Source organism: Cariama cristata, unplaced genomic scaffold (genome assembly GCF_000690535.1).
Source record: "Cariama cristata isolate BGI_N322 unplaced genomic scaffold, ASM69053v1 scaffold7116, whole genome shotgun sequence".
NCBI lineage: Eukaryota > Metazoa > Chordata > Aves > Cariamiformes > Cariamidae > Cariama > Cariama cristata.
Genome location: NW_009623810.1, coordinates 105569 through 119493, shown reverse-complemented (window position 1 = coordinate 119493; position 13925 = coordinate 105569). Strand labels below are relative to the sequence as shown.

Sequence of the window (13925 nt, the reverse complement as noted above, 5' to 3'; positions counted from 1 at the left end):
GGCACCAACTTTTGGGGTGTGAGGTCCTGGGTGCTGGAAGGACAGCAGAGAGAGGGAGAGCCCAAAAGTACCAGAAGGGAAATGGGACCCGTGGGCTTTTGGGGAAGGTTTTTCTGGGAGTTGGACAGGGTCTCACCACCTCCTTTCCCTCCCTTCCGTGTACTATTCTAGTCACCTCCTCCAGCAAGCCCCTACTGATTGCCATCACAGTTCCACTGAAGAGGTGTTTGGGGCTTTGCGTGCCAAAGTGAGACAGCCAAGGTTTGGAGGTTATTGATGTCAAACTCCTGCCTCCAAATTGGTTCTCATCCTGGCTGCTCTGCTCCCTGCACCTCAACCTTCTCTGCACCCTCTGCAGGGATGCGTCAGATGTCTGGTTTTTTCCTCAGCAACCATCCAGGAGTCCTTCAAAAGAGGTAATACAGCAGTCTGACACCCAAGATGAACCTGCAGAAAAGTCAGATACTTCTCCAACTCATGTCACCTACAGCAGCTCCATCAGACGAACCAGCCCAAGAACTGTCTCCTTTCGGGTAAGAGCTAAAGCAAGTGGGAGGAAGACCTCCATTTAGGCAGTGGAGGATGAGGGGAAGGAAGGGTTGGTCTCCAGGTTATGTTGGCAGAGCCTGTTCCCAAAAGTGCATTCAAACTCCACCCTTGATCTGGCCATTGCAGCTCTTCTTCAGTCTTTCCTCTATTTTCTTTCTCCGTATCTGACCAAAGACCTGTGGTGATGGACGTGCACATGTTCATACGCTTTGTGCTGGCATGGACATTTGTGGGAAGTGACGAGAAAACAGGGAGCTCATTGTCTTCAGGTTTTCCAGAGTCATGGGAATGACCATCTATTTTCCAGGATTTCTAGTCTTCTCTGAGAGCACAGGATAAAAATAATATCCATCCTTCTTCTTGTCCCTTGTTACATCCCTGAGAATATCTTCAATTCTAACCCCCTCCAAAAGATCTCTGAAATAAAGTGCTTGGAGAGGCTGGGAAAACCGAGAGCTGTTGAGATCCTTCCTGCCGTGAATCAGGGCTCACTGGCTAGGCTTAATTGCCTTTGCTTTGTTGGGAATAAAACTGTTAGCACTACAAAGTGTCTTCAGTCTGGAGAGCTTTGAGATACGAGATTAGTTCTGGTGTGGGTGAAAATGGAGCTTGCTTGAAAATGGGGGAAATAAGTCTGAGACAGTTTCTCCCATGTTTATCTTGGATAGCCAAAGATGACTCCAGTATCTCTTTTCCTTGTGTCTTCCAGATGATCTCAAGAAAACAGGCAGAAGAAAGCCAAAGCCCTCTCACAAGGAGGTCAGCACCTCTCGTCATGTTAACTTTGGTCTTACTGGGCAGGAGTTGCCATTCTTTGTTTTCCAAGGGAGGCGGAGGAGGAGGTGATGGGACCTGGTACCAGCTAGTGAGTGCCCTGGCACAGGTCTGCTGAGCATTGGTCCCCGGGGAGCCTGGCTGGCCGGGCAGTGGTGCTTAGCAGAGGACAGGACAATGTCCAATGTACAGCTTGCATCTGTACCAGATCCCTGGAGCTAGCCCCTGCTGTCTCTTGGTTGACGTAGTTTCTCATCGGTGCTTGTGTCTGCACAGGAGTGCAGTGCAGCGCCACAACAGATTCCCATCCTTGGAGATACCAAAACCCACTATACAGGTCCGTGAGCAACCTGACCTGGCTTTGAAGGCCAGATCAAGTGGTCCTCCACATCTCCATGGCAGGGTTTGGACAAGTGGCTTAAAAACTCTTGAGGAACCAAGGGCTCCAGTCTGACTGCAAGGAGTCGATAGGATGCCCTCTCCCACCTCTGAATGCAGGGCAGGGGAGTGGGGCTTTACAGGCACCTGGGCTTGCACCTATGCATACCATAGGCAAGCTCATACTGCTGGTAGTGAAGATGCACTTCAGACCTGGCGGTGGTGAAGACAGGGTAAACTGAGGAGCTCAGAGCTGTTTTTCAATGTACAGTGTGGCCTCAGTGAGATGGTGACACCCAGAGATCTCGGTCACCAGCAGGGAATGAGCTGCCTTGGTTCACTTGGCAGAAGGATGCAGGAGGAGTGTCTGGGTCGGATGGGGTCTTCTCCTGCAAAGTGAAGTCCCCCAGGACCATGGGCTGAGTCCCAGGAGCTTCTGAGAGGGCTGTGTCCAACTCTCTTCCCTTTTCTTCCCCAGTGCAAGTCTGAGGATCCCAGGTAGCACCACCACCATTGGAGAGAAGCTGGAAAAGTACACCTCGGCCGTGCAGGTACCGAAAACCCTTGGCATAGCTGGGCTGGCGTGGGAGGGGTGTGTGAGGAGAGGGGTGGCCTGGAACTGAATGGGGAAGGGAGAGAGAGACTGAACTGCACCTAACAACCAGTGCTAATGGGGTTGAAGAAGATGATCCCAGGCAGAAAAAGGGATCGGCCTCAGGGTTTTAGGAGCAGGGAGGGATATCCATTGGAGAAGGTCATGGGGATGCTGCACAGTCCTGCTGGAGGGAGCAGCGGAACGAGCTGATGAGCTGGTGATGGACAGGGAGGGAGCAGACCTCAATGGGCTTGGGATGTGAGCCAGAAACAGGGCTTTGCTTTTTACCACTTGGGATGTGGCCCCTGCTGATGCCCCTCTCTCCTCCCAGCGCTCGGAGGTGGTGAAATCATCCCTGACTATTCAGAAGAGCCTCGTGCTGTCCTCGGAGGGGGTGGCCAGCAAGCGCAACTTCTTCGAGGCAAGCACTCCCAGCAAGGCTGAGCCTCTTGTTGTCAGGAAGGTAAGGGCAGGAGCTGGCCTGAGTGAGGACCTTCCAGTGGGGTCCTGTGCTGGGGCAGACACCAGCTTTTTGGACAAATCTTCCCCTTTTTGGATACCAGTGCACAACCCGACAGGCTGCTGCCTGGATGCAATTTGGTGGGATTTTGGTTCTTCCTGAGCGGTGCCAGGCAGGGCTCGACTCAGGCACCAGCTGCCACCAAAACTGTGCTCTGGCAGTTTGTGGGTTTGTGCTGATGTGCTGGTATTTGGGGAGCTGGGATGGAGCCAAGGTGTAGGCTGGTCTCTGCCTGTTGCAGATTTACTCAGTCTCCCCGTGCCCTGGGGACTGTCCCAGGTTATGTTCGTGTGATGGGAGAGCTGGTGCTGTAACCCTGGTGTCCCTCTCTGTGCCACAGGACAACCTGAAAATCCCGGGATCAGTGACATCCCGGATTAACCTGTGGATCAGCCGAGCTCAGGAGCCTGCCAAGAAGGAAAAGAGCAAGGTACCGGCTTGTGCCGACACGTCAGGCTACAGCCCTGAGACCAGGCAGCCTGGTGGGACGTGTCCCTGCATCTGGGGTGGTGGGACCTGAATGCTTGACTGAACCTGTTAAAGGGTTTGAGAGGAGTTCGGCCATGGTCAGAGGTTTGGGTGCTGCAGGGGCACCACGGTAAGATGTCGGGGCCCTACTTCTTGCGGTGCCCTAATCCTGAGCCCAAAGTGCCCAAGACAGCTGCTCTCAGCCCTTGGTGGGGTGAGGAGGGAGCCAGCACCAGTTGGGTGCGTGTCCCAGGGGACATGCAGGGGGAATGTGACCCTGCCACCAGTGAGAGAGATCACCCCAGTGCGATCCCATCTCTATTAGTGTCTCGAGGACGAGTTCTGACCTTGAGGCCAGTGGGAGATGAACCCTGTGCTTGATTCTCTGACACCGGGCTCTGTGGGACTTGGAGACCTGAGTGTGCACTGGGAGGTCCCACTGCATGTGGGTTCTGGAGCGATCTGCATCCCTGTGTTTATCCCAGTCTCCAAAAGTAGGGTGTCTTGTAGCTGTGGGGCCAAAGTGCCCAGCTAAGGGGACTCAGAGGTCATCACTTTGCCACCACGGCTGCTCCAAGGGCGTGGATGCAAGGGAGATGGACAGGAGACCCTTTGGCCTCAGGGTAGTTTACTGTACTTGGAAAGCAGCTGTTCAGCAAGTCCTGGGGAGGTTTACAGCACTGAGGTGTTTTGCCACTGCTCGTAGCAGAGTCTCCTGCAGCTGCCCGGGTACAGGACCAGGAGGGGCAGCTCCAGCCCAGCCCTGCAGCCTGGGCGGGCAAGCCCGGGCACCCCCAGTGCTGAGCTGGAGGGATTAGCACTGCCCAAACGTGTCTGTACCGGGAGGCTGTGCTGGCTCTGTGTCTGCCAGGAAAGGGTTTGCTCCTGGGGTCACTCCTGGGTAAAGCTTGCAGCTCCTTTGTCAGTTTTTCCTATAATAACGACTGCTGCCCTCCATTTCTGTGGGCTGGAGATGTGCTTGGTTTTGAGGGTCTGTCAGGTGCAGGATCTCAAAGCTGTCTGGTTTTACCTGGAGCATGTATGCTTCAAGGTTTGGTTAAAGTCACACCAAGGCAACACTGCACACGATGCATGGGGAAAACCTTCTTGTGCCACTTACAACTCTCCTGTTTGCAGGACATCAGGAAAATAAACAGTCTGCCAAACCATGATGTCTGGGTAAAGCAGCCTGAAGACACCCCTGGAGACCCCAAGGTAGGCATGGAGCTGCTCTGAATACTGGTTCATCCTCTGAGCTAGGGACAGAGCTGGGACCTGCCTGCTGGTGCATCACCAACAGGGCAGGTGTGAGAGAACCAGGCTATGGGGGGAGAGGGCTCATGTGGGACATCCAGGACCCCATGGATTGGGGAAGTTGCAGGGGGGGACTGTAAGGGTAAGAATCTGGTCTGGGAGAAGAAGGGAAGTGGCATGTGGTGGGATTTAGGGGATGCCTGCCTGCCCCATCCCCTGTTCGGGGCAAGTATGGTCCTGGTTAAAGTCCTGAAACTGTCTTTTGGGGGTTTGCAGCCTCAGGCCTGACCTCACTGTTTCTCACTTTCTTTTCCAGTTGTAATAATATCAGTTGTAATAATATCAGATGATCTGGGAAAAACTGTTCTACTCTGAAGATCAAAACCCAGCCCTACCCAACCATCCAGCAGCCCACTGCCATGAGAGTCCCCTGCGCAATGTATGGGTGCACCCCGGGTCTCCGGGGTCCTCTGCTTGTGAGATGGGAAGGAAGAAGGCTGGAAGATTATCCCTGTGCCCCAAGTCCTCACTCGCTGTCTGTCCAGGAGTGCCCAGGCCCGAAGACTCCTTGCAAAAACTGAAGGCAGACTCTTGCCTCGTTTCCCCTCAATATTTTGGTGTTTTGCTCCTAATCTCTGCCTGTGCACCATAACTGTGCTTGCAAAGAGGATCAGCCTATATGTCTGCCCTGCAGCTGGATGTTGTCACTGGGGCAAGAAGCTGCCTGGCCAAGGGAGTTTCAGCTGCACGTCCATGGACCATGTCCACTCCTGCTGCCTGGTTCGTCTGGGGTGATGGGGTAGGCAGATGTCACCCCCTCCCCACTCCCAGGCTGTCACTGCTGGAGGGACCCAACCAAAGGCAAACGATGTTTGCGAAGTGCAGCCGGTGCAGCTTGGAGATGCCTCATGGAAGAAGGGTGGACCTGATGGCCCTGGTGCTTCCCTCCAGCACGCAGCTGAGCCAGGGCCAGAGACTTCTCCACCCTGTCCTCGCCATCCCCTGCCCCCTACAAGCAGTGACCCCTTTCACTTAGTGATATGGGATGGATGGGCTGGTTTTGGGGTTGCATGGAGCTGAGTGTCCTGTGCTGGGCCCCTTCTGCAAAGCCCATTTCCCTCTCGCCCTTCCGCCTGAGCCCTTTGCCTGTGGCTGTGCAGACCCCTGGTTCTGCACTCTCCAGGCTGCTGAGCCCACCCAGCAGGGAAGCGGGGTGCTCTCTCGAGGCCAGCTTTAGGGTCCCATGGACAGCCCATAAAATGATGCTCAAATCCTTGTGCTGGAGCAATTCAATGGGCTAGCGCTGTGCCTTGAGCAACCATTGTGGTCTCCAAATTCAGTGTGTGACTCTACTCCTGCCCCTGGATCTGATCTTGCTTGCTGGGCCTCGGAAAGGACTTGGTTTTCTCTGTGCCTTTTATTTTTTATCTAATAAAAGTTGCTCTTTCTAAGATGCTCCTGGTCACCTGCTCCTGGGCTGGGACTGTGAACCATTTGCCTCCCTTCTTCTAGCAAGAGGAAAAAAGGCAAAAACCCTAGACAAAAGTGTCCTGGGGAGGGGATAAAAGCAGTCTGAGACTCTTCCCTTCTTATTGCAGCATCTTGGACCTGGTGCAGCGGCTAAGCAAGCCCAGGTCGGGGGCTGTGATGGAGGGTCTGGTCCTCCGCTCACGGCAGCGCTGCCTTATCAGTGTCCCCGGCCCTAGAAGGTGACAGCTGGCTGGCTTGTGTCAGCCCCTTGGGCACTCACGTATCTCAGTCCGGAGGGTTTAAAATAGCAAATCTGTGAGGCCACACAATAGCTTGGGCTTATATGGGCTCCTGGGGGGGAAGGGGGAGCGGCGGAGGGGGCCAGGGTTGCGGCTGCTGAAATAGCAGCTCACAAGTGTTGCATTCCTCGCTGGGCGCCGGGCACATTCCTCCCGGCGCTGCCCGCCCCGGGGTGGGCGCTGGAGCCCCCTTAAATCCTCCTGCCCCCAAAGAGCATTTCCCAGACGCCTGCCAGCTTCCCCTCGGCTCCCTGGGGTCTCACCGGTGCCCCGTGGCAGAGGTAAGGCTGGGGCAGCGGGGGGGCCCGCTCTTGGCGTAGGATGCTCAGCGGAAGGGCAGTTGTTAAAAACCCAGAAGTGATTTGGCTCAGGGTTACTGGTCCTCCCCAGCCATCTGCACTGGGATGTATTTTTGCCATGAAGGCATTCCCATGGATCAAGCATCAGGACCCTCTCCAGGGGGTTGTATTTGCAACTTGCCCAACACCTTTTTAACCACCCTGATGTGTGCCAAGGTGACTGAGAAGGATTTTGGCTGCCCTGGTTCCAGGGGAATCTCCTAGATCCCTGTTCCCTGTGTCTCCGGAGGGGATAGAAGGGATGCAATGCCCGTGGGAGAATCGGGCCAGGTGGCCCTGGCTCGCTGGCAGCCCGTAGGATGGGTTGGAGGTGGGATGCTCCTGTGCATGGTCTGACCCTGCCAAGCAGGAAGGGAGCAGCGACGTGACCCGCGCTGCAGCAAATGCTGGGAAATGAGAGCTCCTTGTCTGGGTCACCTGGAGGAAAGCAGAGACTGTGAATCACGGAGGTAAACCCAGCCCCAGGTGTGTGATCAACCAGCCCTTAGCTAATGGAGAGGAGGATTTTAAGGAGTGGGAGAGATATCTGGATTATTTAATACACAGCAAATGATGGGAGGTTTTTGGCAGTCAATAATATGTACAATGTTTCCTCTTTAACTCTGTAATACGTCTGCTGGGTTCTCCTGATTCTTTCAAAACAAAATTTCAAAGGTTTAATGGAAAAGCTTATCTTTTTCTCTGCTGAGGATAGATAAATATTTCCTAGAACCACTTTTTTTCTTGCGTACTCCTTTAACAGGCCTGGTTTTGCTGCTGTTCCTCAGCAAATGTTCTGTGGGATCTAGTGATGTATGAAAGGAGGTGAATGGAAATGTAGAAATAAGCTTTTGCAAATGCAAGTTTGCTCTGTCATGGCCAAGAGGAAGTCTCAGCTCTTGTTGTCGTGAGAGGACCACATGAAGTCCTGGGTGCTCAGAGACCACATAAATGATTTGGCCAAACTCTGGGGGTAGCAGGACAGTGCTGAGCCTGGGGGAAAAGCAGGGTCAGGAATTGATGTTCAAGGGGGAGCTGAGATCGAGGGGATGGTGCTGGAGGGGGGTGCTTAGAACCAAGCCCCAGATCCATCAGAGGGAAGGAAACGGTGACGGCAGAAGCAGCCGGTGAACCCGAGACAGACGGGGCTGAGTTCTGACTTCATTTGTCTCCAAAAAGCACTTTCTGAGTCATTGCTCGGAAGTGAGATTCGACAACCCCCCGGGAGCCATGGGTATGCAGAGGCACCCCTCCTGTAATGCGTCTTTCCCGTGCTTCTGGATTCCAGTCCTGGATTCAGCATCTTGACTAAGCGATCCCGAAGCCTGTCCTACCCATCCGGGGTAATAAATGCTCAACAGATGTAGCCAGGACCAGTTGTTCCCAGACGCCTGGCAGGAGAAGTGAAGCGATGCTGCTCTGGGAACAGGTGGTTTAGCACATGGAAGTTATTTCTAGAGCTGCCTTGCGTTGTCCTGCTGCATCTCAGCTTTGCTGAGGTCTGGCACGAACGTGAGGGGTGGACAGGCTGTGCAGGGGCTTGGGCTGATGCTTTGGGCTGCTCTGGGATGCCCAGGGTTGGGGTTGATTGTGAAGCTGGTCTATGCGTTGGTGGAGCATTGGGTGGAAGCTAGACGAGGTGGGATGATGAGTAAAGTCCTCCTGACCACAGCTGGGAGGGAGATGGGAGTGCTGGGAAGATGAGCGTGGCCTTTTCTGCAGGGTTATTAGCTCTATTGCTAAACCAGGCTGTGATTTATTCCTTTTAGCTAACCTCAGTCTCAGGGCCAGGACTAGGAAAGACACGCTCCTGCTGAGCCCAGACCTCCCCTTTCCAGAGCACGCTCTGCGCTTGGAGGGCTGGGCTGGGAGGGCTCACCGAGATCTCATGCCATGGCTTGAGCAGGGCTGTAAATTCGAGATAATGGGACGTCCCTGCAAGTTTCTATATCCCAAGTGAGCTAAGAATAGTCAGGAAGCAAAACAAGCTGAACTTTATAATTAGGTTATTTTCTTGTGCCCTGAGCAAACACAGCACCCTGAGATGGCTGCGTCGAGGGGAGCTGCGTGTCCTGGACACGGCTCCTGACAGCCGTTATCAGTGTTGTATGAGGCTGCGTCTAATCTCCTGCCTCCTATTTGGGACGAGCTGTGATCCTGGGACAGGAGGGGAGGGGAGAGCCTTATCTCTGCCCAGATAATGCTGTCACAGACCGGCTGGGGACAGCTTGAAGCTCCAAGCGCTTTGGAGAGACGCAGCATCTCTGTGCCTGTGTCTCGGGCACTGGAGGACAGGCTGTGCTTGTCCTTATCTCAGCTCCTAACCCTCACTTTTTCCAATCTGCCTTGAATTCTGCTAGATAACCAGACATGTCAGACTCTGAAGAGGTCGTTGAAGAATATGAGCAGTAAGTAGTGTGCTTTTAAACACCTTTTCTTTCTCCTTATTCCCACTTTCCCACAGGGTCGCAATATGGCTTAGAGGTGCCGTTTGAGGGGCACCGGTTCTCATCCTTACCCCAGCACCCAGCATGAAATCCTCCCACCCCGAGTCCATCTGCAGTGCTGCTGTGATAGTGCCGAGAGCCCCAGGAGCGGGGAGTTTTGCATTAGGAGCTGTATCAGCACATACACGGCAAGGGAGAGTCCCTGCAATAAAAATGCTGCAGTCTAAATCAGTGAGATAGAGCTGGGGAAACCTGGTGTCATCAGCCTCTTGCTGATGGGGTCCTACTGCCACATCCAGAGCATCACTCCCCAAGGCCCAAATCTGAGTGCAGCTTTTGCTGGTGAAGGCTGCTGGGCCTTGAGGTGCACCCTGGAGAGAAGGAGCTCAATATCTGCAATACGTGGTTATAGGGATCCAAACACAGCTCCTACTTCTCATCCACCAGCAGAAAAAGTAGATCTGAATCCTTCTCTTACGTTTAAATGCCAGGGCTGACTCGCAGGTCTTGGCAATCAGTCTGACCCCTGTGTCCAGCATCCCCTGGTCCCCTGGGCACACCCGAGGACTGACTGTGCGTCTCCCCCAAGGTCAGGAAAGGACTTTGGGGCAAAAATGGGATGTGAAATGCCCATTTCTAGGATTACAGGCCATGGTCACTCGATCTTCTCGATCTGCAAAATGATGTTGTGCTCTGACCACTGTTGAAGTGTCAGCTGAGCACTTCAGCTGCTGCTATCGGCAGTGTGATCTGGGTCTTGTCCCATCCCCACGGCCACCTTACAGCGAGCCAACACAACAGCCTGCCCAGCACTCATTGCCCATTGCTATGAAAAAGGGGAGCCATCCTTGAGGAAATTTCAAGCTCCCCTTTGGCCTCACTGATGGACACACATGTTGCAGCAGATCGCCGTAACTCCACAAATTTGTGTTGTGCTTTGCAGGGAGCAGGAAGGTAAGAGGACGTGGAGCATCTGCAGCTACTCTGAGGCTGAAGCTAAAAAACGATCACAGCAAGTTCAATAACCTGCGTCTTCTTTCCCTTCCCTCTCTCCTTTGCGCACGTGTGCTCTGTGAAGAGGAGTACGTGGAAGAAGGTAGGTGTTTCACCGGTGGTTGCAAGGACCAAGAGAAAAGTGCTGTTGGTTCAGTGTTTTGCTTGGGTGGGTTCTGGTGGTAAGCTTCTTGTCTGCAATGGGCAAATCATGTCCAGGAAAGGCAGATGAGACCATGTTCTAGATTTCTCCACCTGAAACATTAGTAGGATCCAAATCAGTCTGAATTTTCTTAGGAACTCTTTTGTCAGAGTGACCCCTTAACTCCAAACAGGGGTGGAAATGTTGGACTCCGGCGTTGGCAGAGGTGTGAGCCCAATAACTCAGCGGGAGCTGGAGCCTCAGCTGAATGTATATTAGTGATGCTCAAGCACAAACCTCCAACTGCCTCAGCCTGATGAAGAAGCAAACCCCATGATGCATGCAGCCGCTCTGGGACACAGCTGAGCTGTGTGTTTGGGGCTGGGTTTGGGAGCTGGGCTTTGCTGAGCCTCTTGCTGCTTCAGGGCACTGCCAGGCAGCGCGGGCTGCTGCATGGCAAAACACCCTGAACGTTAAAAGCAAAGAGGGGCTCAAGGGAGAAACCACTGCAGTGCTACAGTGCTCGTCTCACGCACGCCATAGCTACGCTCCGCAGCTTTATGGCGTTTGACTAACCTCTGCGCTTATTCCTTTCCCTCCTCCTTGGCTCAGAAGAGGAAGAATGGATAGAGGAAGAAGACGGTAGTTATTGCACCTTTCTTTATTTCATCTCTCCACTGCTGCTGTGAATATGTCGTGGGTCGGTGTGTCTTTTGCCTCTCCCTGGTTGGGAAATGGTTTTCTTTCATTCTTCCACTTCTCTCTCTTTCTTCTTGCACTCCCCCCTTCCTGCCCTGCTGTGCTGTGCGTATCTGCTCCTGTGTCTGTGGCTTCTCTCTTACATCTATCGCCCAAATGCCCTTGTGGTTTGCTAGCTTCTTTGTCTTTCCTTCTCTCCTGCTGTGGGACTATAAGTCTTCCCGGGACCTCTGGGCCCCATCATGGCTCTGACTCCAGTGGAGGACTCTCGTGGGGATGCTGCTCCCTCCAGTGGGAAAATGCTCCGACAGTCCAGTGTCAAAATAAGACTGCGAAGGTGCTAAAGGCACATCCCCTAGTACCCGCCAGTCTTGTTCTTTGCTGGCCAGAGGAAAGCAATAGAAATCACTCCCCACCATCCTGGGGTATAAGAGCACGATAGTACGAGAGGGAATGAAGGCCAAACCAGGAGGTGGCTATAAACCCTTTAATTCGGTTTTTTTTTGCCCTACCCAAGCACAGAGAGCAGCCTTTGGGCAAAGGTTAGAGGGAAACACTTTGCTTTCCGAGCTGCTGCTTCTTTCTCCTGCGGCTACGTCTCCCCCAGATCTCTCTCTCAGCTGGCTCCGTGCCACAGTTGTCCTGATACCGGGGTCCGTGGGGAGCCATCGGGAATTGTGGCTGTCGGACTCACTCTGCCCTTTATTCCACAGGTCAGGAAGAACAGGTAGAGGAGGCAGAGGAGGAGACTGAAGAAACCACGGCAGAAGGTGAGTGGTGGCTTCGCCAGCGAGCTCCCATGGCTCGGTTGGAGCCATGCTCTGCTTTGGTGGGGTGCCTAGCAGGGTCTGGGACGTCCCAGCACGGCCCGTGACAGTGGGCCAGTAGCACAGAGGGGCAGCTCTCCCCCACCTCTGCGGTTTCCAGTAAGATGTCAAAACTGAGCTGCCTTTTCCTGATCTACCGCATGCCTTGGCCCTGCAACCGCGAGGATAATGATGTTTTCTGCTGGTTGCTGATCAAACAGTTTGTGTCCAGCACTCTGAAATAATGCCAAAAATGGGTTAAGCCTGTTCCACCAAGAGGTCCCCGTAGCCTTAGCAGGGGGATTTCCAGGGCTGGGGTCATGCTCTGGTGTGTCTCACCATCCAAAGAGCACTGAACTTTGGGAGTTGTCCCAAAGTCTTTGGAGCAGGCGGGGTTCCTTGGTGTGTGTCATGGCTGGTGGGGCAGGCTCGGATCCTAGTGTGCCCCCCGAGTTAGGGTGCTGGGACCCCTCTCTGCTGGGGGGATGTGACTGCCCTTACCCACGGATGCTCATATTCTCCCCATTGCTTCTGAAACAGACCAAGATGATGAAACGAGAGCACCAGAAGAAGGTAAAGCAGGAGCAGAGGAGAAACCGTTTTGGCCATTTCAGCCCTGATCCCAATCCCCCAAGACACTGGGCCCTTGTAATGGGGATTTTTGGTGTTGTATTCACTTGCTGCTGAAGAGAGAGATGCTGCGGTAAATGGTTCAGAGCTGCCCTGGCCCCATCCTCCCCCCGGGCTGGGGCGGGAGGAGGAGGCCTGCAGGAGGGATGGCTTTGTGCTGCCTAGGTAAGAAATTCACCCAAAATACAGAAGAGGACAGCACTACTGCTTTCCCAGCCTGAGTTCTTGGGTTCCTCCTGGAGAGGACCTGGGGCTCTCCTAGTCTGCCTGTGAGTGAGGGATGTCCATGACGAACCTGCTCTCTCCCCATTCCTCCTGGAGGGATGGAGCTGAGTTTTGCAGTGGGGATAAACATGGGGCAGAGGGGAACAGCCTGGCTGAACCACCCCACTGTGTCTGTGGGCAGGGTGCACAACAGGGCTGCCCTCCGGGAGCCAAAGCATCATGTTTTCCACAGGTGGAGAGGGGGACCGAGAGCAGGAGCCTGGGGAAGGTGAAGTATCCATCCTCGTTTCTCTCTGGGGTGGGAGGGACTGTCCCTTCACCGCTATAAGGAGGTACCAAACGCCTTTCTGCTCAGCCAGGAGCATCAACATGTGTCCCGGGTTTCGGCACACAGACACCTCATTGCATGCCTCTTTGCTGGAGGGTGATCCACAGTGCAGCCTGTGCTGCCGGGAAAGAGGGGTAGTAGAGGTTTTGGGTCAAAATCTGAAAGGAAATGCCTTCTGTGATACTAACGTTGTCTTTTTCTCCTGTTCCTGGGGACTTGCAGGTGAAACAAAGCCAAAACCCAAGTAAGTGTCAGTGCATTTTCTCTGGTTCAAAGTCTGACCTGGGAGCTGTGCCAGGGCAGAGGCTCCATGTGATGGGCTTAGCACCATGATCTGTAAAGGGCATGGGATAGCAAGACCTCAAAAGCATGAAAGCAGAGCGGGACTGAGACATGGAGAGAGAAAGAGAGAGAAACAGGCAGATAAACACGGGGTATGCAGGGGATCCTGAGAATGAAGTCTTTTGGAAGTTTTGAAGCATTTTGTGTGCTCCTTGGGGGAAACCCAGCTGCCCCATGGCCCTACAACTGGAAAAAATCTGCGTGCGCCCCAGCCTGGGGTACATAGCCCATGGTACAGCCAGGGTCTTGCTTCTGCAGTATGGTCCTGGCCATGGCTGGCATGAGACATGCATTTGCATGAGTGCCAGCATCCCAGGGACAGGAGGATCTGTCTGAAGGAGAGGGGCCACGAACCATTGCCACGAACCTGTGGGTCCTCATGGATCCCTGGGATGCTGTGGTGTGAGACGCAGATCTGTCCTCAGCCGTGATCTCTTCATCCCTTTGTGTCTTTATGTGCCCCTACTGAGCATCTCCTGCCCTTCCTCAAGCCCACAGAGGATGAAAGGATGGTTTCCAGCTCCCTGTGCCAGATCACACTGGAGCAAACAGGTCCTCTGTGCTCTATAGGGTGAGCAGTGGGGTGGCTGCCAGCCCCAGGGTGCCTGGCAAAGGGTCGTGGCCAAGTTGCCTGCAGCTTGCAGAGTTATTCCAGCCATGCAGGCGCC

The 13925-nt window shown here is 54.0% G+C and overlaps 2 protein-coding genes across 2 annotated transcripts in view; both read left to right on the top strand.

Annotated features, from left to right (window-relative positions):
- Nucleotides 1-4860, top strand: part of LAD1 (ladinin 1) — a 6917-nt gene extending 2057 nt beyond the window's left edge. The window contains exons 3-9 of the mRNA XM_009702914.1: nucleotides 390-533; nucleotides 1259-1308; nucleotides 2180-2252; nucleotides 2628-2759; nucleotides 3157-3246; nucleotides 4422-4499; nucleotides 4855-4860. Coding sequence (XP_009701216.1) covers nucleotides 390-533; nucleotides 1259-1308; nucleotides 2180-2252; nucleotides 2628-2759; nucleotides 3157-3246; nucleotides 4422-4499; nucleotides 4855-4860 — 573 coding nt within the window. The remainder of the gene's footprint in view (nucleotides 1-389; nucleotides 534-1258; nucleotides 1309-2179; nucleotides 2253-2627; nucleotides 2760-3156; nucleotides 3247-4421; nucleotides 4500-4854) is intronic.
- A 4155-nt stretch (nucleotides 4861-9015) lies between these two features.
- TNNT2 (troponin T type 2 (cardiac)) overlaps nucleotides 9016-13925 on the top strand; it is a 9219-nt gene continuing 4309 nt past the window's right edge. Inside the window, 8 exon segments of the mRNA XM_009702912.1 lie at nucleotides 9016-9053; nucleotides 10036-10046; nucleotides 10171-10188; nucleotides 10840-10869; nucleotides 11640-11696; nucleotides 12273-12305; nucleotides 12820-12855; nucleotides 13138-13159. Coding sequence (XP_009701214.1) covers nucleotides 9016-9053; nucleotides 10036-10046; nucleotides 10171-10188; nucleotides 10840-10869; nucleotides 11640-11696; nucleotides 12273-12305; nucleotides 12820-12855; nucleotides 13138-13159 — 245 coding nt within the window.